This window comes from Nycticebus coucang, chromosome 6 (genome assembly GCF_027406575.1).
Source record: "Nycticebus coucang isolate mNycCou1 chromosome 6, mNycCou1.pri, whole genome shotgun sequence".
NCBI lineage: Eukaryota > Metazoa > Chordata > Mammalia > Primates > Lorisidae > Nycticebus > Nycticebus coucang.
Genome location: NC_069785.1, coordinates 29,634,109 through 29,658,022, shown reverse-complemented (window position 1 = coordinate 29,658,022; position 23,914 = coordinate 29,634,109). Strand labels below are relative to the sequence as shown.

Sequence of the window (23,914 nt, the reverse complement as noted above, 5' to 3'; positions counted from 1 at the left end):
TCTCAGGTTGTGTGCTTGTGCTCACCCCACTGCATTGCTGCTGCTGCTGCAGAACACTTGGACCCAGGGTGAAGGCCGCCCTGTGTCCCTGGCTGGGCTTCTGTGTAGCTTCAGGTCTCCAGAAGCTGAGCCAGTCTCCTGGCCCAGCTCAGGTTGCTGGAGCACTTGGCCTTGCAGAGTGCCAGAGACAAACTTGCCATTGAGTCCAACTTGCTTGTTTCACAGCAGAGGACAGAGGCCCACAGAGGGAAAGTGTACAAAGTCACAAAGTCACAAGGCTAGTTTGTGGTTGAGCTGTGACCAGGAATAAGCTTCCTGATTGCCAGGTCACCAAGAAAGGTGTTGTGGCAATAGGTTCAAGCTAGGGAATTCTTGGAAATCCTACACCCACATTCCTTCCAACTCCCTATTTCTCAAATCTTCCAAACAACTATCTGGATGTTGCCCTTAAGCCATTTCCAGCTGCTAACCCTGTCTCTGACAGGGAGATTGGGTGGAGCTGAGAAACTGAAATACAAGCTGTGGAGTTGGTGGCAGCTCCTCTTTCCTCTTCCCCCTGGCCCTTCTCTTCCTCATCCTCCACCCCTCACCCCTCACCCCTAAGTGGTATGAACCTCGCTCTCCCTCCCTGGTGCTATACGCATTCCTTCTGTTCACTACATTTATGGTCTTATACCCTCCTTTTAAGTGAATGTTTTCCATTTGATTTGTCAATAAATGAATCAAACTGGAGCCAATGTCCAGTTCTTTTTCAAGCTTCAGACTCAATTATGGGAGGGATGAGGGTGGGGGCCATTGTGGGGTATGGTTGCTATTTGTTTCCCAAATGGACTAACAGGTGTTTTTTTTTCGTTTTGCTTCATTTTTTGAGACAGAGTCTCACTTCGTCACCCTTGGTAGAGTGCTGTAGCATCACAGTTCACAGCAACCTCACAAACTCTTGGGCTGGAGTGATCTCACCTCAGCCTCCCAAGTAGCTGGGACTATAGCTGCCACAATGTCTGACTATTTTTAGAGACAGGGTCTCACTCTCACTCTGAAGAGCTCAGGCTGATCTTGAACTCCTGAGCTCATACCATCCACCCACCTTGGCCTTCCAAAGTGCTAGGATTACAGATGTGAGCCACCCTCCCAGCTAGACTTTCAGGCTTTAAGGCCCAGTAGTACATGTCAAGATTGTCTGGCCTGAGCTCTTCTTTTTTATTTATTTATTTTTTTATTAAATCATAACTGTATACATTGATATGATCATGGGGCATCATACACTCGCTTCATAGACCATTTGACACATTTTTATCACAGTGGTTAACATAGCCTTTCCGGCATTATCTCAGTTAGGAGCTCAGGGTGCAGAGAGTGATATGTTTAAGGCGCCCCACAGCAGGTTCATTGCCGAGCTGGAAGAAAAGCCCTGGCTGGTTCCATTCACGTCTTGGAAAGTGGGCAGGGTGTGAATGAAAATGAATAATGTCTGGCTCCAGACAGCGATGTGAGTGCTGTGCCAGCTTAGTTTTCTTGGAAACACAATAGACCTGGTTTGGATACTGACTCTATCTTTGCTACCTACGCAGACTGTTTCCTGAGGCCTCAGTTTCTCCATCTGTAAAATGTACAACAAAAATTCCTAAGGTATGGGACAGTCAAAGGATTACATGAAATAATCTGTATAAAGAGGCTAGTGTGGTGCTGGGAGTGGGGTAAGCATTATAACATGCTAGCTGACATTACTCTTCTTCCGGCCTCGGAAACTCTTGTTGTTATCCCTCCACAGGCTTGGAGACCCTGACTCCGGCCAAGCTTCCTGACTTTATGCTGCTGCTTTTTGCTGCCTTTCTCACCTGCCCAGACTTCTGCTGGGCTTTGGCAGGGAGTATGGGGTGGCAGGAGGGAATCTGAGAACTTTCCAGCTCATGTGCATATACCACCATTCATTCGGTCTGTATGGAGCACCTCCTATGTGCCACACTCTGCCTAGGTGTGGGACAGCTAACAGGTGATGTGAATGATGTATCTACCCCCTTTGCATCCCACAGTCAGGCGAGGGAGACAGACATTTCCACAAACAGGTACAGTCCAAGGTGATAAGAAAAACAGTGTAGCCCAGGAGCCTGGGATGCAGGGGCTTTGGTTTCAACTCATATGTCACTTGAAAGGTCATTCCCTGAGCCCCTTCACCAAAAGTAATATATATGCTCTCAGTATAGGTTTAGTGAGTGAAAGGTTTAGAAATCTAAAGTGGAAGGCTGATCAGAAAGGTGGTGTGCCAAAATCCTTTTATATTCTACCCTAGATAATTTTAAGCAATAACCAGACTTTATCCAGGCTGTCTTCTGAGCCCTCTGATGGTAAGATTTTCTTCTTTACTGTTGAACAATCTACAAAGTCTGAGCAGAGATTTGAGATTCCTTCTATTTTTGGAGGGGTTTGTCCACCGTCTTGCACTGTGGACATTGTAGACTACCCGTTACTGCGTCTCTTGTTTACACCCACCACAATTTTTCCTTCTCACTTGGGGCTCTGGCAGGTGGCTTCCCCAAGTCTGGAACAGAGAAATTACAAAGTAGCCAGTACACAGACATCCCCATGACATAATGCAAACTAAGAAGACAGGGAGCATTGTGTACTCTATGCTGTCCATAGGTGAAAACTTATATAAACTATCTGGTGAGGTTGGGACTTAAGCCTTCCCATACACTGTCCAAGAACGATTTACTAAGTCTGTGCTCAGACTGGAAGACAGCAGCACTGTAACAGGTTAATGGCTGCCATAAAACAAAACAATCACCCTACTTGCTTTTTAAAGATTGTCCAAGAGTCCTTGGGACATGCACAAGTTTTAACTTGTTTCACTGATTTATACGGTAACAGTAATTTACCGTATAAATTGAGTGCTTTCTGTGCTTTATATTGAGTGCTTTCTGTGTCAGGCACTGTTCTAAGTGGCTACCAACTCTATGGGGTAGATACAATTAACATCTCCATTTTGCAGGGGAAGAAGATCCATGCAGCCTCTGAGAGGTCGAGTTTGAACGCTGACTCCTGGGCCCACTATCTTGACGGTGCCTCTCAAATTTTTTTTTTTTTTGAGACAAAAATCTCAAGCTGTCATCCTGGGTAGAGTGCTGTGACAATCACAGCTCTCAGCAACCTCAAACTCTTGGGCTCAAGTGATTCTCTTGCCTTAGTTTTTTTATATTTAGTAGAGACGGGGTCTTGCTCCTGCTCAGGCTGGTCTCAAACCTGTGAACTCAAGGAATCCACTCTCCTCGGCCTCCCAGAGTGCTAGGATTATAGACGTGAGCCACCATGCCTGGCCTCTGCCTCTCAATTTGTTGTTAGAATTCCTATCCCTGCCCCCAATCTATGGCTTCTCTTTTATGAATGCATTATGTAGTATCACTTAAGATTTCTCCATTTTAGTTTTGCCCAGATTAAGATGATTCACAAACTAAAACCGATTTACCCGCCTGTAGTCCCAGCTACTCGGGAGGCTGAGGCAAGAGAATCTCTTAAGCCCAGGAGTTGGAGGTTGCTGTGAGCTGTGTGAGGCCACGGCACTCTACCGAGGGCAATAAAGTGAGACTCTGTCTCTACAAAAAAAAAAAAAAACCGATTTACCCCCTTTGGGCCAAAAAATGATTCTCTTGGTTCTGATAAGTTTTGGCTCATGTGTCATACTCTCTTTCCCCAGGGAGTGCCATTTTCCCTTAGCTGGTTCTATCTCTTAGGTCTCTACATTCTTGTAGATGAAAAATGAAGCAGTGGAGAGCATAGGAGCTGGACTGTGAAGGACCTCACAGACCACGTTTAACACATTCACTATCATGTCAATTTTATTTACCTTTGCCTAGTTTCGAGCCTGGGGCCTTGTGGAGCATATATAACTCACAAGTCTCTTGACCTATCTTGATCTAATAAGATGCTGTGGCCCCACGGAAAAAGATTTTTTTCTAGCATGAGAGTCAATAAAACATGGATTTCAGTCTTATGGCCATTGGGACCCCTAGGGGCTTCAGGAGTTCACTTAGATAACTCAGTAGGGCAACCCTAGTGTGGAGAATGTTTTGAGCCAGGAAAAACTCGAACCTGTGAGCTCAAGGAATCCACTCTCCTCGGCCTCCCAGAGTGCTAGGATTATAGGCGTGAGCCACCATGCCCAGCCTCTGCCTCTCAATTAGGAGGCTTTTATAGAAATCAAGCAGAGAGAGTGGTAGTTTGAGCCAGAGTAGGTGGAAAGAAGGCAATGGATGGAACCAATGGGTGTGGGCGACTGAATACAGGGGAAGGAAGAATTAATGATAATGATTATTTGGTTTGGGCAATAGGGAAGCTCCATTTATAGACATAGAAAACAAGGGAAGGAGAACAGATTTAGGGAGGAAAGACTGTAATTTCAGGTTTTAGCATGTTAACGTCAAGGTGGAATAGTCAATGTATGAGATCTTGGATAGAAAGAAAAATGTAAAGGCTGTCAGTACATGGACAGACACTTGTGCTTTGGAGGGTGTGTTAGTACCGAGGAAATTCTAGGGTGGAACCTGGAAAAAAGCCATCATTTCAGAGGGACAGTGGTAGAGTGTCTTGAAAAAGCAGTGGAGAGGTGGGCAGAGAGGGAAATCAGGGCACACACGGAGGGTGTGCTAACAGGGGTAATGTCAGGGAGAGTCTGAGTAGCAGGAGGGTTAGGAGGCAGCATCTGTCAACTCCAGTAATAGGGAAGTTGGAGCGATGGGTGAAGGCAGTTTAGGTGGAGCAGTGGAGGCAGCAGTTCACTGGTGATAAAGAGCTGAGCACCTGAGACATTCCTTCTAAGACTCCCAAAGTTAGCACGGTGAGGTGAACTAGCTGCACTGGCATATAGAGCTAAGGGTAACTGTATCTACAAATACTTCCATACTTATGGGTTTTGTTTTTTTCTTTTAGATTTAAGAGACTTGAGCTCTTAAACTTTAACCGCTGAAGGGAAGGAGTGAGTAGTGAGGTCAGTAAAAGACAAGAGTATGTTTGGAGAAAGTGGAATCCACGGCTGGTGGATGAAGACGGTTGCTAAGATACCCTTTTAAGGTGTGCTCCCAAAGATGCACTGGGTCTTATTTTCAGGGGACGTCTCATCTTTCCTGTAAGTAGGTCTTATTTTCAGAGGATGTCTCATTTTCGGGGAAACAGGGTAGCTGCTTTGACTGGAGGAGGAAAAGGCAGAGATGGGGAGGGAGGTGAGTTTGTGGGTGTGGTGGTGGGAAGGTTTCTGTTGTCAGTGAGGTAAAAGTTTGCTGCTGACAGTGGGGGCAGGGTTGGTGGGGGAAAAGGTTGAAGGGGAGAGCAGAAGGCTGCAGCTGGATCTTGGGGAGGATGAAGAAAGAAGCTTGCAAAGAAAACCAGGGGAGAAGCACTTGGAATATTGAGGACCAAGTGTGGCTCAGGCCATGAATTTATATCTGCAGTGAATCCTGTATTAACCACGGAACTTTTCTCTGTAGTAATCAGCTGCCAGGGCGTGGGCACAGGGAAAGTGAACAGTTGGATTCTATTCTTAGGATCTTTAAAGCCTGAGGAGCTTTTTGTACCTCAAGAGAAACACTTACCATCACGTATGTTTATTTATTGTTTAATTACTTGCTTCAGAAACCTACTTAAGCAAACATTTTTCTAAATTTTTAAACACTTTATAACCAACAAATCAAAATCTAAACATTCTACAGTTAAATTATTTAAACATTGATTACAAACTTAATCAAATTCTCCTAAATAGCTGAATCAAATCACCAGTCTAATATGTTAGCTTCTCTAGAAGCTTCATTTTGGTAAAGCGCATGTATCATTAGAAGGATCATAAAATTTATGACACCTGCACTTAAACCCCTTATAAAAAGGAGTTTCTAGACCCAAGAAATGGACATTATCTCAGGTCAGACCATTATTTTTCAAGATAATATCTCTGTGCAGATCAAGTTTTGGATTATTAAATAATGAATTCTTGGTTGGGACCAGGGAATTGTTTACCTTCTAAAATGATTAAAACCTAAGCTGGTATTTGCCTTGTATGTCATGGAAATCGTTTAAGCCCATATTTATTCCATGCATTTTGTGTATTATAACTGGATGCCTTTTCTCAGTCCACATTATGTCATCTTTAAGTTAGACTATGATAGGCACATATCCTGAAGACGTCCATGTCTTAATCCCTGGAACCTGTGAACGTTATGTTACATGGAAGAAGGAAGTTTACATATGCAATTCAGGACACAGACTGTAAAATAAGTAATCTCAAACCTCTAGACTCAAGTGATCTTCCTGCCTCAGCCCCCAGAGTAGCTGAGACGACAGGGGACCACCATGATGCCTGCTAATTTTTCTATTTTTAGTTGAGATGGGGGTCTTACTTTTGTTCAGGCTGATCTCGAACTCCTGAGCTCAAACAATCCTCCTGCCTCAGCCTCCCAGAGTGCTAGGATTATAAGCATGAGCCACTGCACCCCACCTATGTGACTTTTTTCTCATGATGTGTCATAATAGATTCCCAGAGTTTTAAAATTCACATGTTCCAATTAACTATATTATTTACCTTTTGATGATAAAATTGTTAAAGCATGTCAAGTGGGCTCCTCTTCAAATTGGTCCTTTGTCTTTTCAGCTTTACACTGTACATTTAAGAAATATCTTTTCTTTTTGAGACAGTCTCAGTTTGTCGCCCTCAGTAGAGTGCTGTGGCATCTTTGCTCACAGCAACCTCCAACTTTTGTATTCAAGCGATTCTCTTGTCTCAGCCTCCCAAGCAGCTGGGACTACAGGCACCCGCCACAATGCCTGGCTATTTTTAGAGATGAGGGTTTCATTTTTGCTCAGGTTGGTCTTGAACTCCTGAGCTCAGTTGATCCACCTACCTCAGCCTCCCAAAGTGCTAGGATTATAGGAGTGAGCCACTGTGCCTGGCCTGTCTTTGCTTTTCATCATTAACAACATGTTTTAGGCTTAGAGTTATTTACAGCATACATGCAAGTATTATCCAAGGAACCCCAGGTTTTTTTTTTTTTAATGGTGACTAATATTTGGGGCAAAGATCCTGATACTAAGAATGCATATCAAATTGTTCTGATGTTTCTATGCTATGTTGGTGACAAAATCTGAAAAAAAAATGTGTCTTTTTCAAGATTACATTTTGCTCTGTTGCCCAGGCTAGAGTGCATAGGCATCATAATAGCTCACTGTAACTTCAAACTCCTGGATTCAAATGATCTGCCTGTTTCAGCCTCTTAAGTAGCTGGGACTACAAGTGCCCACCACTTGGCTAATTTTTCTTTCTTTCTTTCAAGAAATGGGGGCCTTGCTGGGTGGCGCCTGTGGCTCAAGGAGTAGGGCGCTGGCCCCATATACCAGGGGTGGCAGTTTCAAACCTGGCCCTGGCCAAAACTGCAAAAATAAAAAAAAAAAAAAAAGAAAAGAAAAAGAAAAGAAATTGGGGGTCTTGCTATATTGCTCAGGCTGGTCTTGAACTCTTGGCCTCAAATGATCCTCCCACTTTGGCCTTCCAAAGTGCTTAGGGTACAGATGTGAGCCAATGTGCCTACCCCTTTTTTTTTTTTTTGAGACAGAGCCTCAAGCTGTCACCCTGGGTAGAGTGCTGTGGCATCACAGCTCACAGCAACCTCAAACTCCTGGGCTTAAGCGATTCTCTTGCCTCAGCTTCCCAAGTAGCTGGGACCATAGGTGCCTGCCACAAAGCCCGGCTATTTTTTGGTTGCAATTGTCATTGTTGTTTGGCAGATCTAGGCTGGATTTGAACCTGCCAGCTCTGGTGTATGTGGCTGGTGCCTTAGCCGCTTGAGCCACAGGCGCCGATTCTTTTTTTTTTTTTTTTTAATCATAAATTCACATTGGTACTTCCTATTAAACTGAACATTACTATATCTTTTTAATTTCTCTGTAATGTATACTTTTATACATATTTTATCTATAAATACCTGCTTCTATCCTATAAGCCTTGATCCAAACTCTAATGGCATTTTGTCTCTTTAGTAGTGTCTCATCGACTGTCATTCTCTACCTACCTTATTGACAGATTCATCTGTGCTGGGCCAATGGGACAGTACCATACCAATGAGAGACAGAGACAGTTTATGATACCCGGGAGAGCAGTTGAAGTGGTAAATCACAGAATCCCAGATTATAGGAAGCTTATGAAGGAGAATAGACAGCATGATCAGGAGAAAGAAGGGAGATGGTGGAATAGGCTGGGACAGGTACAGTGTAAGTAACTGGGTGAGAGAGCTGGGAGGAAGGAGGTGGCAGAGTGTGGAGTGATAGCAGTTCAGTCTTCCAAGGTGAAGCAGTTGCAGGAAGTGGCTAAGCAAGAAGGTGCATGGTCATTGATGTGTTCCATGGTCCCCATGTCACCTTCTACCCCCACCTCCAGCTCTATACACCCTCTCTCAGCGCTGCTCTCAGCTAGAGCAAACAACACACACCCAAGTCTCGGATGGGGAGGTAAGGGTCAGAGTCCATCTGGGACCTCACGCCGAGGTATGGCCAAGGTCCCTCCCTGCCGGCTGTCCCCATACACATCCAGAATATTGACCATGTTCAGGCTAGGCACATCCCCCCCTTCCTGTCTTACCAGCCCTTCCCACACTTCCGCTTGGTGGCTGAGCCTCCTGCTCTGCCCCATATGGTGTTGGTTCAGTTTCTGATGGTGTTGGCAGAGATCTGGAGATCTGCGATGCTGGCACTCCTCACAGGAAGAAGCCTGCAGGTATGCTGAGGCTAGTCCATCTGGGCCCATCTGGGGGCCTGTCAGGCTCACCTGTGCCACCTGTCCCCAAATAGCACTGAGCAGGAAGCTGGGGTGGGGGACAGGAGGAACAGGGATTGCAAAGTGGTGCAGGCCTCCCTATCTGCCAAACCTTGCCTTGATGAAGCAAGGTGGCTGGGAAGGCAACTATGGGTGGGTGGGAAGGGCCAGGTCCAGAAATGCCACAGCTTTACTACTCTTCTCTACTATTAACCTTGGGCGTTCGGCCCAGGGTCTCATGCAAGGAAGTGGGATACAGGAAGCTGAAGGGAGCTTCTCTCTTGCCCCGAAGATGCTATTTCTGGGGCAGGAGAGGGCAGAAGGCAGTGGTCAGAGGTTAGATTCCCTGAGCCCTCAGAGAGGGAAGATGAGGAAGCCAGAGAAGCTTGAGTATTTCCAGCCACCCAGCAGATTCCCTCGACGCAGGCGAAGGGACACCCTGTCTCCGGGGTCCAAGGGCAGTAACACAGAGCTGGTGGCTGCCTCCCGGGTCACATCAGGGTCATTGGCAAAGGCTGAGATGACAGGCCACGTGTTCAGCATCAGGCTCACCTGGGAGAGGAGCCCAGTCAGTATGCATGTCCCAGCCCCTAGCTCAGGACCCTCACTTTCCCAAGGGGTTGCTCTGGGGAATCTGGGGCTTAATGGACTTTCCTGGGAGGCCTGAGAGGTGGCCAGCATTGACTCTGACCCTTCTCTATACTCTCTGCTAGGCAGGTCTGTTTTTCCCCTGCTCCTGGCCCCCAGGACCTAGATCAATGGAGAGTCTGCCCAGGGATCAGCTGGGCTCCAACTATTCCCCCTCCTCTCTCCTGAGCTGGGATGGGTCCCAGGGCTCAGATCACCTGGACAGTTTGGCGGTTGTACACCTTCACCACGTGGAATCGGAAGCTGTAGACACCCCGGACTGGGGCCACGAAGGAGCCTGAGGCCCGGTCAAAGCCACCACCTTCATTTACCAGAACCTGGGGGAAGCAGATCCTGTTGAATAGGGCTAGGGGAGCCTGTGGCCGGGATACCACTGGGACTGGGGACAGGGGCAGCGAGTAACGAGCAGAAGGGATGGCAAGTGGTATTGAAGAGGAATATATGGATTCAAAAGAAACCTGAGGGTGTGTGTGTATGTGAGTGGGGTCGAGGAGCAACTGGCCAGGTTGGGGAAAGGTGTAGGCAGCTGTTTTCTTAAAGTCTGAAGACAGCAAAATGGGTTTGGATAGTGGGTTCCAGGTCCTTGCAGGGTCCTTCTAGATACCCTGGACAGGGGTAGGGGGATTACCTGGTCGAAGTAGATGGCCCCACTGGTGCCATTGCCCGTCTCCCCTGCTGGCTCATGGTGGTGGCTTCGGACTGCAGCAAATGCCACTCTTCCTGGGGGTGCCTCTCCCAGGGCTGCTCCCCCAGGCCCTCCTGCGGCAGCTCTGCCAGGCTCACAGACCACCAAGCACTCACCCTCCAGCAGGATGGGTTCTGACCCCTCCTGAGCCCACCCTGACCCCAAGGCCAGAAGCACCAGGACCAAGGGCAGCCTGGGGCTGGGTAGGAGACCTGGTATCCAGAGCGGTTTTGCTCCCAACATGGCTGAGTGGCTCTGCAACCCTCAAGTCCTCTCCGTTTCTGCTCCTCTCTTCTCTTTCCTCAACTCTCCCCAAGGTCACTCTGCTCCTCAGCCCTCTCTAGGTCCACCCCTCCCCCCAGTACCCTCTCTCCATACCTCTCTGGGTCCCACCGCTCTGCCTGCCTCCCACTCAGTTACTCCCGTGGTCACTGCAGTTCCTCCTCCTTGGCAGAGTGTGAAGTGATAGCAGTTGGGCTTTGGGAGGGAGAGGAGAGATGAAGCCGCCCTACAGGAAGGCTACATCCAGGGCGGCCGTCTGGATAGGACAGCACTGAAGGTTGGAACTGGGGGATGAGAACATGGGTGTGAAGGGTGAGAATGTGTGCTTTGTGCCGGGGGAGAGCCCTCCTCCTCATTCCTCCCCTCTTTACTGACCCCCCCCCAAATCAACCGCCCTTCTCAGCGGCATCTTTCCATTTGTTAGAAAAAAGGGGTGTCCTTGTCTTTTTTCCTCCACGATTGTTTTGGTGGGAAGTGCTTGGGACATGAGCACCACTGTCTGGTGACCCTGGGCCAGTCATGTTCCTTCTTTGGTCTTCCGCATCTTTATCTGAGGAGACCAACTTTCAATGAGTGGTTCCTCTTTCCCGGGAAACAGCTGAGCAGGGCGCGGGACAGCCCCGAGAGACGGGGAGATAAACGTGGAACTGGCGGGGAAGGGCGCGGGGTCTGGCCGCCGGGTGGCGGCGCGGACCGTCGGGCACGCGAGGAAGGAGCGAGCGCGCAGCAGGGCCCCGGGCCTGGCCCCGTGCAGGCCCAGCCCCGGGAGGAGCCCGCTGACTCCGCCCCAGGCCAGGAAGTGACTCAAAAAACATTTTGAGATGTGGAGAAGAGAGGTCCCCGTTGGGTGAGAAACCCGGGAAAGCCCGCCCAAATTCGGGCACCCTTGCCCTTGTCCCTTGGGGAGGAGGCGCGGGCGAAGCTGGGGGCCCAGCAGGTACCGAGAGGAGCCGGCGCAACCTGGCAACCGGGGGTGGCTGCCCTGGCGGAAGGCGCGCCCCTCCCCCACGCCCGGAGTGGGGGGCAGGGGGCGGCGGTGGGAGCGGCCGGGCCACGGGCGGCTGTGGGCGGGCCTGGGCCCTGGGTGGGGCTCGCGGCGGGACCCAGGGGGACTGCGGACGGCTGGGGGAGGGGGGGAGTGGCTAGAACCTTGAAAATGGCAGACAAGGGGCCCCAGAGGACAGCCCAATGCAAGACCCTGGTGAGAATTTATCTTTTAAGAGGCCGTCTAGGATTCGGAGGTTGGAAAATACCTAGGAGACGGACACTTTCGTCACCTGTCCTCTCCCTTTGGCCTCCAGACCGAACTGGAACACCCTCCACCCACTTCCTGCTTACGGCTGTGGTCATTTTTCCAAAGGCCAAACTCCCATCCTAGATAGACCCCCTTGTTTACTTATGACTTCCTCTCGGGAGAGAAGGTCTGCCTCCCAATAATCTTGACATATTTCCTCTTTACCCACCAGATGAACTCAATTGCATGTTACCTCCCTGGGTTGTTTACAAAAACTGAAACTAGGTGCAACCTGTTGGTAGCTGGTGTAGGCCGGGACTCCAGGATTTGGATTGAGGGGACAGTGAGGCTCTGAGCGGCCTTCTCTTCCAGGGCTGGGGGAAGTAGCCATGCCTACCTGGGAGGCTGGCTGCCTGTCCCCAGACCGCTTTGCGGTGTCCGCTGAGGCTGAGGATAAGGTGCAGCAGCATCAACTGCATGTGGAGCGCATCTTCCGCGTGGGCGTGACCATCCTCCCGAAGGACTGTCCACAGAACCCTCACATCTGGCTGCAGCTGGAGGGCCCCAAAGAAAATGCCAGCAGAGCCAAGGTGACCACCTCTACGGTGCTTCCAGGGAACAAGGACTCCTGCCTCAGAAGGCAGAAGAAGGAAGGGGCTGGGGAGAATCTGCATTTCTTGGTTGTCTCACAGGCAGCCAGAATGCACCTGAGATTTGAAGGACTTCCCACCTCTACCTTTTTTTGGAGTTTTGGCCTAATTTCTGCAGTGATGGCACAGGTTCTGCCAGAATTTTGGAATAAATCACTCAGTGCTGTTTGGGAAAGTAGAGATAATATCTCCCCCCACCCAAGGCTCCACCAAAGAGTTCACTGCTGGGTGGGAGGCTGGGCTAAGTTTGGGAGTCAGGCCAGGGTTTTAATATGGCTCCACCACCAACCAGCTTTGTAATGAGTCTCAATTGCCTTATCTATAAAATGGGAAAAACAGCAGTTTCCACATGAATATTCCAGGCATCCTGGAATTTGGGGGAAGAACAATGAGCCTGCAGGGGATGGTCAAGCCACTTAGGATTCCAGCACTTTCCTTTTTGTGACCTTTTCCCTGACAGGAGTACCTGAAGGGTCTTTGTGGCCCGGAGCTGCAGGATGAAATCCACTATCCTCCCAAGCTGCACTGTGTCTTCCTGGGAGCTCGGGGCTTCTTCCTTGACTGTCTGGCTTGGAGCACGTCAGCCCACCTGGTGCCAGGAGTGCCTGGCTCATTGATGATCAGTGGCCTTGCTGAGGCATTTGTCATGGCTCAGAGCCGGGTGGAGGAGCTTGTGGAAAGGCTGAGCTGGGATTTTCAGTTGGGGCCGTCCCTGGGAGCCTCTCAGTCTGCTGGGGTACTGAGGGAATTTTCTACCCTACTGCAGTCCTGGGAAGATGCCCACAGAGAGGCCCTGCTGCAGCTGCCTTCGGCTGTCCAGGAGGAGTTGTTGAGTCTGGTGCGGGAGGTGTCCAGGGAGCAGGGGCTGCAAGTACTTCCCTCTTGGGAGGGGAGGAGCCCAGGTATGCTGGGTGCTCAGTGTCAGGAAGTCAGAACTTCCCTGAGTGAAGGCAGGGAGTCCTTGGACACTGGATCTATGGGGCAGGGAGATTCAAGGGCAGTGAAGAGAGACAGTTATGCTGTGAAGGAGGAAGGGAAACAGAGCAGGCCCAGGGAGATGGATTTGGGATGGAAGGATCTGCCTAGGGAAGAGGCCTGGGAGAAAGAGGTGGCTTTCAGGCCACAGTTAGTGGGTGAAGAGGCAAGAGTGTTAGAGCCCCTGAAAGGGAAGGCCCTGGGAAAGGAGAGGGTGCCCCAGGAAAGAGGAGGTGTCTGTGTCCAGGGTCAGCCTCCTGGTGCTCATGGCCCCTGTCAAAGGGCAGCTCAACCCCGGGGAGCCTCTCTCCTCCAGCGGCTGCACAACGGGCAAGCCTCGCCTCCAAGAGTGCCTAGCCCTCCACCTGCACCGGAACCCCCATGGCACTGTGGAGACAGGGCAGACAGGGCAGACAAGCAGCAGGCCGGGGCTCGAGGTCGGGGGTCTCCATGGAAACGAGGCACCCGGGGCAGCAACTTAGTGACTGGCACACAGCGTTTCCAGGAGGCACTACAGGATCCTTTCACCCTTTGCCTTGCCAACGTGCCTGGCCAGCCAGATCTTCGCCATATTGTCATTGACGGCAGCAACGTAGCCATGGTGTGAGTACCCGGTGGGGCTAAGGGTCCTAGGGAGGACCATGGGGACATGTGCCGAGGGGCCAGCACTGCAGCCAGGCTGTGAGGCCTTCTCTTGGGCCCCCAGAGTGACCCTTTCCCGCTGCAGGCATGGCCTCCAGCACTACTTCTCCAGCCGGGGCATTGCTATTGCTGTGCAGTACTTCTGGGACCGTGGCCACCGTGACATAACTGTCTTTGTGCCTCAGTGGCGCTTCAGTAAGGATTCCAAGGTCAGAGGTGAGTTGCGCCTGGTCTTTTCTGTCCTGGGGTAGGCTCTGTCTCCACCCTGAAGAGAACCCTGTTGTGTTCTTTTTCTAGAGAGTCACTTCCTACAAAAGCTATACTCCCTCAGCCTGCTTTCCCTCACCCCCTCACGAGTCATGGATGGCAAGAGGATTTCCTCTTATGATGACAGGTACTGGCTTCTCTCCTGGCCCCAGGCTTAATATTCAAGGGACCTAGTAGGAGACTGAGGGAGAGAGAAATGCTCCTGACTGTTCTGCTATCTCTAAGCCTCAGTAGTAGGAAAGAGGCCATTTGTTTGCCTGTGTGCCCTTATGACTGGGTAGGTAAACCTGCCCTACGGGTGAGATGAGACAGACCGTAGACAACTGTGTTTGCACATTCACTATTCAATCTTTACTCATCAAACTAAATGATGCCTCTTTTATCTAGTGCCTTATTATTTAGAAAATACTGGATTAATGGAAGAATGGGAAAGGAGGTGACATAAATAATTGATAGTTGCCTTCTTATAACCTGACTTTCCAAACATGTCAAGGAACTCAAATTCTGATAAAACCACAGTAAACATTCAGAATTACAAGTAAAATGAAGAAACACAATCCAAGAATAATAGTACTATAAAAAACATAGTATAGTAGAAAGATCACTGGACTTAGAATTAGAACATCTGAATTTGAGCCCCAAAGTTGTAGTACTCATTGACTTTGACTGTGGCTATTTCTCTTCATGAATTAACCTCTTTGTAGCAGAGTCATCCTCCATTCATTCACCTCCCCTTGTCAATATCTAAAGAAGATAAGGTATGGGCCTGCCTCACGCAAGGTGCTAGGCTGAAGTACAGTGACAGTCCCGCTTAACTTTGCGTGGCCCCGTCAAGTGTGGCAGAGGGCATTGTCTCCATTCTGCAGATGTGCAGACAGATTAAGAGTGGATAACTGTCTTTGGAAAAGACAAATTAGATCTCAAAGATGCCAGATGGCTTGAATGAAAAACACAGGGCACACTTCTGCCACAGCATGCTTATGTGGTATGGGGAGATGGTCAGATTTTTAAAGCTAATTAACCAACAAGCTGATTAACCTATTTCTTTTAGAATAATTTTTTAAAAAAGAAATTTTACAATTTCTTTATTCTTTAGGACATTATTCAGCTCTTAAAAGTTAGTTTCTAGAACACAGTAATTTTATGCTTTGTCTTTTCAGATACCTTTTACACCTTAAGTAAATGGTGTTCTACAAAAAGGCAGTTTGCTTTTGCCCAATGTTATTCTGTTTTATGTCTAGATTTCACAGATTACCAAGATAAGGAACCATGTTTCCATACCAGCATTGAAACAGCATTGAGACTGAGGATGAGTCAGTCTTAATGAATTTTAAAGGCATATGTATCTGGGCAGTTGGGTAGGACCTGGTGGGCAGATAACACAATACAAATTGGGAATTTTGCCCAGTAGCAGTGAATAAGCACAGTGGTGCTAGTACAGGTCTATTGAATGAAGGCTGCTAAATAACATACAATATAACATGATAAAAGTAAAATCTGCTTGACCAGAAAAGAACCTTTTGTTTACCATATGTATGTGATACACATTTATATGGCATTTCCTGAATTTATTTCCCAAACTATGCCACACTATCTTTCAAATCCAACTGCCCACTTAGCAGTAGGTACAGGAGGAGGTGGGAACACTGGAAACCAGACCTGATTTTTTTTTTTTTAATTTGCTTTTGATTTCTTCAGCAAAGGACCTGGTTCTTAACTTCAAAGAAAAAAAGAAACTATAAATCAAACATTACAAGACCTCAGAGGGAAGGGAATCACTCTCTTGCTGCTGTTTTATGGGAAGGAAGAGATTTGTGATGATTCTTTTATCGAGAAGGATGTGGGATGGCTTGGGTTCCTTGTTTCTAAAGCTTTAAGAAAAAAAAACAAAACTATACATCACCTCATGAGTTCCGCCCCAGTCCTGTGAAATCAGAATTACTAAAGTAGTAACCAGGCTTCTATTTTTTTCCAAAGTTCCCTTGGTGAGTCTGTTCATTAGCAAGGTTTGAGAAGCACCTTCCAGATGGAGGGAATAGTTTGAGAAACATGGAAGTCAGACAGCACAGGGCATATTTGGAGAGCCAGGGTTTTTGGCTGGAGAGAGAAGGCTGGAAGGGTGGCTTGAAGCTGGGTTCCCAAGGGCCTCAGCTACCAGGGCTGGGCCTGTGGACTTTCTTCAGCAGATACAGGGCAAGTGTGGAAGTTTTGGGTAGAGAAGAGCATGCTTTCTTGGGGGAGGGAAGGAGAGGATGGAGGGTGACAAATGATTAGAGGGAAACCCCCTTGTCGGGAGGCTGTGCAGATATTCATTACTAAGGTGGTAATGGTGGGACTGGAAAGGAAGGGAACAGAGTGGAAGGCTTTTCAGAGGAAGAACATGTTGGACTTGTAAGGAACTGGTGGGGCAGGGTGGAAGATAGAGCCAGATCTTACTGTCTGTCAGTAACAGTGTTGAGTGAAGATTGTGGTGAGTAGAAGAGATGCTATTGGAAGACCACCTTGCATTGCCTTTGTTTTCTTTGTAACCCATGGCACCTGTGTCTAGTCAGTCACCTGTACCTGGGGCAAGATGAGGGCGAGGCAGATGTTCATCGCCAGAAGTGGGTCATGGGAGTCAGTAACACTTTGGGGTCAGAGTTTTGGAGAATCCCAGAATGGTTGCTGTGGTTTTGGTACAGGTTCATGGTGAAGCTGGCTGAAGAGACTGATGGGATCATTGTCTCCAATGACCAGTTTCGGGACCTGGCAGAGGAGTCTGAGAAGTGGATGGCAATCATCAGAGAGCGGTGAGGGAGCCCTTCCCTGAAAATAGGGCCCGGACTCAGACCTTTCTCTAAAACCAGCTCTGCCCTGTCTACCGGTGAGAACTCTGGGAAGGAGCTTGAAGTTGCCTCGAAGGATGGTAGCCAGCAGCTTCTGGTGGTGTTGATCTCAGCCTAGTGGGAGGTGGGTGAGTGCCCTGCTTTGACCACACACTGTCTTTCCACATCTAGCTTGCTGCCCTTTACGTTTGTGGGAAACCTCTTCATGGTCCCTGATGACCCGTTGGGGCGACATGGCCCCACTCTGGATGAGTTCCTAAAGAAGCCAGCAAGGTAACGCCCTAGACTATAACAGGCATCCCCTAGCCCTGGCCCTCTCTCTGCAGGCCTGTAGACTTGAGTAGAAGTGTGACCTCAATTTAGGCCAGCTTAATTCTTCATCACAGAATGTTGAGTAGGCATTAGGTTGAGTTGCCTTGGGGTCTCCTTTAAAAGCTTTCCAGGGAATCCTGGAACAGAACCTCTGCACTAGGAGGGAAACACCTGCTTCCTGTTTCCTTTAATCTGTGTTTTTGGTGGTTTTATTTGGAAGGTGGTTGCTTGTATGGATAGCCAGTTGTATTCAGTACACCTTCTGCTGGACCATTAAGTAAGTGATAAATTTAGGACTAGAACTAGTTTACAGTAGTGGCAGGGTTCACCTTCCTGGTTTCAAAGGTACTGTCCATCTTCCCTTCATATGTGGGTTGATGCTGCCACTCAGTGGTCAGCTTTGGGAACTTCAAGATTGCTTCCCCAGAGCCAGGGATAGGCAAGACAGGAGCCAGGAGGCCCCCTGAGGTCTAATTTCCCTCCAGGATGCTCATCATTGTTTTTTGTTCTGTTTCTTTTCAGGACACAGCAGTCTTCTAAGGCTCAGAAAACTTCCAAGGGCTTCGCAGAACATGCTAAACAGCAGCAGGGGAGAGAAGAGGAAAAAGGCAGTGGTGGCATTCGGAAGACCCGGGAGACAGAACGGCTCCGGCGCCAGCTGCTGGAGGTGTTTTGGGGTCAGGATCACAAAGTAGACTTCATCCTGCAGAGGGAGCCATATTGCCGGGACATTAACCAACTATCTGAGGCCCTGCTCAGTCTCAACTTCTGAGCTTCACCTGCCTCCTGGCTGGAGCCCCATCAACTCCAGCCTCTCCCAGCTCAGCCCCTGCTGTGAGAGTCTCTCTGCTGCTCAGATTCTGACCCAAACTCACTCTGAGTTGGTACTTTGGGTAAGGAAGTACCAAGGAAGAGCATTTGAGTGTGAAGAATGCTTTTTCCTGGGGCACTTTGAGTATAGGTCCATAAAGTGACCTGATATCAAGTCAGGACCTCAGCCAGCTCTCCAGAGGTTCTGCTCAGTCTTAACTTCTCAACTTTGTCTTAGTATAGGTTTCTTTAGGGACTGGGGTTGCTGAAAAGGGTAAGTCTGGGAACGGGCTGAATTTGGGAGGAGAGTAGGATGGAAGAGAGGTGGCAGGAAGCTAAGCCTTTCCTCCTCCTGGTGCTCCTCTGGCTGTTCAGAAAACAGGATGCTTCCCAGGGCTGGCTAGGCTCCTGGGAGAGTGGAGGGAATGCTGAGCCCTGGTAGGGCTACAGTGTCATGTGGGCTGGATTGCAGGAGGGTAGCCGTGAGCTGGTAAAGAAGGCAGAGGGAGACTTGGCTTTTGGTCTTAGTTGCGCTTGTCTGTGACCCTGATTGAGCTGCTTGGCCTTTACTTCTGTCTACAAATCAGGGGTAAAAATTCGTTTTGGGAGGAGAAATGAGAACATGCAGGAAAGCTTCCTGGAGAAAAGGTACTTGGACCAAGTCTTAGGTGGTTGCCTGTGGCTATACAGGCTCCCTAACTCAAACCTCAGAGATGTGGGTCCTGTCTCCAGGGCCCACACCTAGATTTTAACACTGTGTCCTCAGTATAACATGCCCTTTAATGGCTGCATCCTTTTTGGGTAACCTCCCAAATCTACATTTAGAAAACAAATTAGGGGTAATTGCTTTACCAAAATACTCTCAGGGTTCCTGTAAATGGCAGCTCTTCTGTTGCATTCAGGTGTGTTTACAGACTAACAAATGTATCACAAAGTCTCTGGTTAGTTGCACTTGCTGAGCAGTCACCAAATTATTTGAAGCTGTGCTCTGTGATTGACAATGTTAATGTGCTCTCAACATTTTTGCTACAGAAGACATATGTTGCATAAAGCAAGGTGCACTTCTGCTTTGTGTGTATATGGCGATGGGAGGGCTTATAGAGGTTGAACCAAGTGGTTTTAGATCAGTGGTTCTCAACCTTCCTAAAGTGGTGGCCCTTTGATACAGTTCCTGTGGGTCGCAACCCATAGGTCGAGAACCGCTGTTTTAGATAATCCAATCTGGAAAATGAAAACTACAGTCATCGTTGGAAGGCATGTGACTGGCCACCAGACCAATTCTGCTATCACATCATGAGATGCTTTCTCCACCCTGATTCCTATAGGCATGGCCCTGTGTCTGCTTGATTCCTGTACCTAGGAATTTACTGCCTCCAAGGTAGCATATTGCCTATGTGGACAGTATTAATAATCAGTTCTTCCTTTAGTGCAGCCAAAATATGCTTTTATATCACTTTTACCTTTGAGGTCAGTTATTCCACCAGGAAAAATACAGAGCCAGTCATCTCCCTCAAGACTAATATGAGGTAAAGAAAGCAGAACAGGTGCCTTTGGGTTTTGTTCTATCTTGGCCCTGCAGGGAGTCCTGGGACAGGATCCTTTTCAGGCTCTGACTTCTGCCTTCCTAAGTGGCATGGAGTTGAATTGTGCATAAGGAGCAGAATGACAATGGAGAGGGTCCCTGGGTCCTAGTGTCTTCACCTCTGCCCCTGTTGGTGATTTGTACCACTAGACTGTATTGACCTGGGATGGAGGCAGCTGTGTTGGAGATAGCCTGGTTAGGGAATAACAATGACTCAGAAACACAGTCCCCTGAGAAGAAAGAAGGTTGGTCAATATGGCCTGAACTGGGGTTAGGAGAACTACTTCTGGTCAATGTATGACAGATAATCACAACTTACTGTTGACTTTTTTTCCCTGATAGGGTTTATAGTTCTGGATTGCCCTTTTCACTTTCAGTGATGAAGGATGTGCAGTAGGCCAGAGCTATCTTCTCCCCTTCTGTGCTAAAGGCTCTGGTCAACTGAAGTGGCTATATGGCCCTGTGTCTGCTTGAAGTCCTGTAGTAAGATGAGAGGCAAGTCCGAGGCTTCTTATAACAGGGATGTTGGCTTTGTCCTGCTGCAGCTTGAAAAACTGGGACCACTGAATACCATGTGATTGCTTTATTGATTTACTGCCATTTGGTGACACAGACTAAAGGATGACTTACACCTGGGCCTCATCTCTTCCTCTGCTGGCATTCTAATGGCACCCTGTGACAGGCATGCAGGGATATTACAGACCCCACTAGAAATGGATCATTTTCTCTTGTCTTTTTAAAGTTTTAATTATTGTGGGTATATAATAGATACATCTTTATAGGGTACATGTGATGTTTTGATACATACACACAATGTGAATCTCTTAATCATTACCTTTATCATGACCTCATACCCCGTATTTGTGACCAGCTCTTTTGGCAACAGAGAGACCAAGAAGGGAAGATGGTGAGTAGATAGGTTGCCCATTACAACTTTCAAAATCCTATGTAGGGGAAAGAATCGTCTAGGGTGACATTCCTTGAAATTAATTCCAGGAGAATCTACATCAAAGAGATTAGCTGAGGTTAGTGAGATCATTCATCTTTATTGCTTAAGCTGCAGAGCATTCTCTACACAGTATAAAGGTGAAGCAGGGCAGCAATGGACAGCAAGCCTGGAAATCCTTTTACAAGAAGTCAAAGAGGTTAAAGCCCCAACCTGAAGAGATTATGGCCTTGAGACTGGACAGTCTCAGCTAAGTAAGATGGAACAACAAAACAATGGGAAGGAGGAATCCCCAAGAATGAGATGGCTTCAGATCTCACACACACAGGAGTAGCTGAGCCTATCTACAGTGTCTAACCAAGAAGCTTCTGTTGAGCGACAGGACTCAGGCCCTTTGCCATGTGCTTCCTTACCTAGGCTATGACTTCCTTCAAGGCAGCCCCTAACTCTGGAAAGGAATACTGGTAGCCTGTGGCCAGTGTCCGCCGTGGGATCACCTTCTGGCCTTCCAGCAACATGATGGCACGCTCTCGCCCAAAGACAGCTTGTACCACAGTACTAGGAACAGGGAGGAAGGCTGGGCGGCCCAAGGCAGCACCCAAGGCTTGGGCAAATGCAGCATTTGTAGTGGTGGAGGCTGGAGCCACTCCATTCAGGACCCCCTGCACGTGGTTTGCTTCAAGGGCATAGGTCAGAATTCCTGCCAGGTCTCTGATGTGAATCCAGGGGAAGAATTGGTGGCCTGTGCCGATGGGGCCCCCTAGGCCCAGGCGGAAGGGGAGCAGCATGTGGCCAATGGCACCACCCCCACGGCCCAGCACAACCCCTAGAGCAGGCAAGAGAGATGGTACAGAGAGGCTCCTGAGTCTTCAAGCAGCCCTACTCCCACTTTCTCAGATTCCCCTCTCCACCCGCTGATTCAGCTAAGTGGAAGGGTATGGGTCAGATATGGCTTTCTTTGGGACTTCTATTCTCCTGTCTGTAGGTTGGCCAGAAGAGTGGCATCCTCTTACACTCTGTAGGTTCAGCTCCCCTGATCCTGCCACTCCCCCAACCCAGAGAAGATGTTCTAACACCTCCTGGTACCCAGGCCCCTGGTTCTCACCGGAGCGCACCACCACCTGCCGTGTAGAATCTCCAGGAAGCCTGGCTGCAGCTTCCCATTTGGTTACAAGTTTGGAGAAAAAGTCAAAATCCCCTCCTGAGCTGTCTTCATCATATTCTGCTGTCAGGCTGGGCTGGTAGTAAGCTGCCGGGAGAATAGCAGGCATTTGTCCTGGTGTTCTTGGTTCTGCCTGGCTCTTTGCAGTGGAAGCTCTCTCGTTGGCCTCACCCTCTTTACATCTCCCCGTGTGAAGACAGAACCATGAATATTTTCCCCTTGAGCTCCATAACCTGATCTGTTCCTTTGGCTGCAGGGCTAAACTTAAAGGCTGCTGGAGTGTAGTGGTTAAAAACAGGAACTTGGGTGCCAGGCTGCCTGAGTTTTAATCTTAGCTCTGCCATTTATTAACCCAGTGACTTTAGGCAGATTACATAATCTCTCTGTATGGAAATTCACATTTTGGTAATGGGAATAATAGCACCTACCTCATAGGGTTGTTGTGAGGATTAAACGATGTGATATAAAGTACTTCAAAAAGTGACCAGTGTGCACATAATTGTTTGCAATTATGTGGTCCTAAAGGTGACATAGAACAATCAGGAACTCTATTCCCAAAGAACTGCAGTGTGAGAAGCAAGGAACTTGGGAGTAGATGGATTTTTCCCTGGCACGAGGAGCAGTGGTGCCACTGCTCCCTCTTTCTCTTAGGGTCTCCATTTCTCAGTGAAAGTGTCCAAACGTTAGGAGAAACATGCATGGCTCAAGGGCCTGGGAAGTTATTATGTCTGGAAAAGACCAGTGTTCTGGGGTGAGGGCCTGAGCTATCCTCTCACTGGGCACCCCCACCCTCCCCCTGGCTAATCTGGGGGCATACCTACACCTGTGACTAAGATCCAGGCCCGGGGGGGATGTGGGGCCTTGGTGATGGCTTTAGCTAGCATTTGGGTGGTCTCCAGGCGGCTGCTGAGAACCTCTTTTTGGAAGGCTTCATTCCACCTACAGTACATGGAAAAAATTACCACAAATACATCCATGCACATATCCCTCCCTCTCTCCTTGGGGACTGTTCCATACCCATTCCTAGTAAAACCCTGAACTGTGTCTCAAGACAAACAGTACATGTCTCCTGTAGAGGGAATGGTATGTCCCGAGTTGTATGGGAGGACTTCTGTCAACTGGCTGACCAGGGAGAGGCAAATGGGGGTGCAGCGGGCAGAATGAGTAGTCTGGGATATTGACTTAGTTTTCAATGGACACCTCCATTATCCAATTGCTTGCAAGTTCTTGTCGGAGTCCGACCCTCTCTCGCTCTGCTCTGGAGGATACCAACTTTAGGGCCCGGACTGACCTTCGGAGAGGGTTGAGGATGTTCTCCCCGGCCAGGTTGACTGCGGCATCACAGCTAGGCAGACCCGACAGAGCGAGCTCATCCTGTCAGAAAAAGCACAGGGTGTCCCCTGCCAGCCCTGCGCCGCCTCCCACCAGGCCTCCAGAGGACAGACATACCCACGTGATCCGGCCCGGCGCAGGCTGTCGGGAGACCAGTGTCACTTCGTGGCCCTTGGCTTTTAGCAGCTGGGTTAGGGCTGTCCCAATGAAGCCCGTCCCACCACCTGATCGGAAAACACAAATTGTTTATGTTCCCGGAAGGCGGGGAGGGGCGCGCTTTCAGTTCCCGCTCGTCACCCTCTGCTCGGCTGCCATCCCATCTGACGTCAGACTTCCGCCCTCCTCCTCTTTCCCTCCCGGAGAAGCAGAGGTGACACAGGTCACAGGAGTTAGGGAGGTTCGGCTTCTCGGGATAGGAGGTCAAGGCCAGGCTGCCTGAGCAGGAGACAGTGTCCTCCTGGCAACGGCATACCAGCCCTCAAAGTCAGGCTAAACTCGCCCCCAACTCTCTCAGCGCTCCCTCACCCACGAGCACTCGCATAGCGGCCAGGACCTAACGCGCATGCGCTAGCCTTAAAGCGCGCCCCACCTCCCGCGCGATTGGGACGTCTCTGAGCATGCGTATTCTGGGAAGCGTGCTCTTATTGGGGGCCGACAGGTTGAGACTGGACGTACCTAGCCCTGAGACTTAGAAGGATTAATAGCCATATAATACAGCGGTTCTCAACCTGTGGGTTGCGACCTCTTTTTAACAATGAAAATACATCGCGGCATTAG

General features: G+C 49.0%; 3 protein-coding genes across 13 annotated transcripts; 1 reads left to right on the top strand and 2 right to left on the bottom strand.

Moving 5' to 3' along the window:
* Positions 1–8,807: 8,807 nt before the first annotated feature.
* On the bottom strand, positions 8,808–11,014 carry CBLN3 (cerebellin 3 precursor). Its single transcript, XM_053593568.1, has 3 exons — positions 10,062–11,014; positions 9,631–9,750; positions 8,808–9,337 (listed from the first exon to the last, which is right to left on the bottom strand). Exons 1-3 carry the CDS (start codon positions 10,359–10,361, stop codon positions 9,140–9,142), a joined length of 618 nt encoding a protein of 205 aa, XP_053449543.1. The 5' UTR covers positions 10,362–11,014; the 3' UTR covers positions 8,808–9,139.
* A 115-nt stretch (positions 11,015–11,129) lies between these two features.
* KHNYN (KH and NYN domain containing) lies at positions 11,130–18,080 on the top strand. 6 transcript variants are annotated; one of them, XM_053593557.1, is made up of 8 exons: positions 11,130–11,247; positions 12,007–12,224; positions 12,745–13,862; positions 13,987–14,117; positions 14,199–14,295; positions 16,850–16,957; positions 17,165–17,266; positions 17,828–18,080. In XM_053593557.1, exons 2-8 carry the CDS (start codon positions 12,024–12,026, stop codon positions 18,075–18,077), a joined length of 2,007 nt encoding a protein of 668 aa, XP_053449532.1. In that variant the 5' UTR covers positions 11,130–11,247; positions 12,007–12,023; the 3' UTR covers positions 18,078–18,080. The 6 variants fall into 6 exon arrangements, 5 of the variants coding, with proteins under 5 accessions (XP_053449532.1, XP_053449533.1, XP_053449535.1 ...); XM_053593558.1 differs by having other exon boundaries at positions 11,204–11,337; XM_053593560.1 differs by having other exon boundaries at positions 11,206–11,247; positions 11,867–12,224.
* Positions 18,081–18,093: 13 nt separating this feature from the next.
* On the bottom strand, positions 18,094–23,714 carry SDR39U1 (short chain dehydrogenase/reductase family 39U member 1). 6 transcript variants are annotated; one of them, XM_053593561.1, is made up of 6 exons: positions 23,663–23,708; positions 23,255–23,361; positions 23,097–23,179; positions 22,623–22,744; positions 21,749–21,892; positions 18,100–21,469 (listed from the first exon to the last, which is right to left on the bottom strand). In XM_053593561.1, the coding sequence occupies exons 1-6, from the start codon at positions 23,676–23,678 to the stop codon at positions 21,057–21,059; spliced, it is 885 nt and encodes a 294-aa protein (XP_053449536.1). In that variant the 5' UTR covers positions 23,679–23,708; the 3' UTR covers positions 18,100–21,056. The 6 variants fall into 6 exon arrangements, with proteins under 6 accessions (XP_053449537.1, XP_053449542.1, XP_053449541.1 ...); XM_053593564.1 differs by having other exon boundaries at positions 20,446–20,699; positions 23,663–23,714; XM_053593562.1 differs by lacking the exon at positions 21,749–21,892 and having other exon boundaries at positions 18,094–21,469; positions 23,663–23,711.
* Positions 23,715–23,914: the final 200 nt, after the last annotated feature.

Excerpts from the sequence above, each read along its gene's own strand:
- KHNYN (XM_053593556.1), top strand. Across the intron at positions 13,863-13,986 it reads GGCAGCAACGTAGCCATGGT|GCATGGCCTCCAGCACTACT; the intron begins GTGAGTACCCGG and ends TTCCCGCTGCAG. Across the intron at positions 14,296-16,849 it reads ATTTCCTCTTATGATGACAG|GTTCATGGTGAAGCTGGCTG; the intron begins GTACTGGCTTCT and ends GTTTTGGTACAG.
- CBLN3 (XM_053593568.1), bottom strand. The coding sequence starts at position 10,361 with ATGTTGGGAGCAAAACCGCTCTGGATACCAGGTCTCCTACCCAGCCCC. Across the intron at positions 9,751-10,061 it reads GGGCCATCTACTTCGACCAG|GTTCTGGTAAATGAAGGTGG; the intron begins GTAATCCCCCTA and ends TGCTTCCCCCAG. Across the intron at positions 9,338-9,630 it reads ACAACCGCCAAACTGTCCAG|GTGAGCCTGATGCTGAACAC; the intron begins GTGATCTGAGCC and ends CTCCTCTCCCAG.
- SDR39U1 (XM_053593561.1), bottom strand. Across the intron at positions 23,180-23,254 it reads CGCCGGGCCGGATCACGTGG|GATGAGCTCGCTCTGTCGGG; the intron begins GTATGTCTGTCC and ends TTTTTCTGACAG. Across the intron at positions 22,745-23,096 it reads ATCCTCAACCCTCTCCGAAG|GTGGAATGAAGCCTTCCAAA; the intron begins GTCAGTCCGGGC and ends CATGTACTGTAG.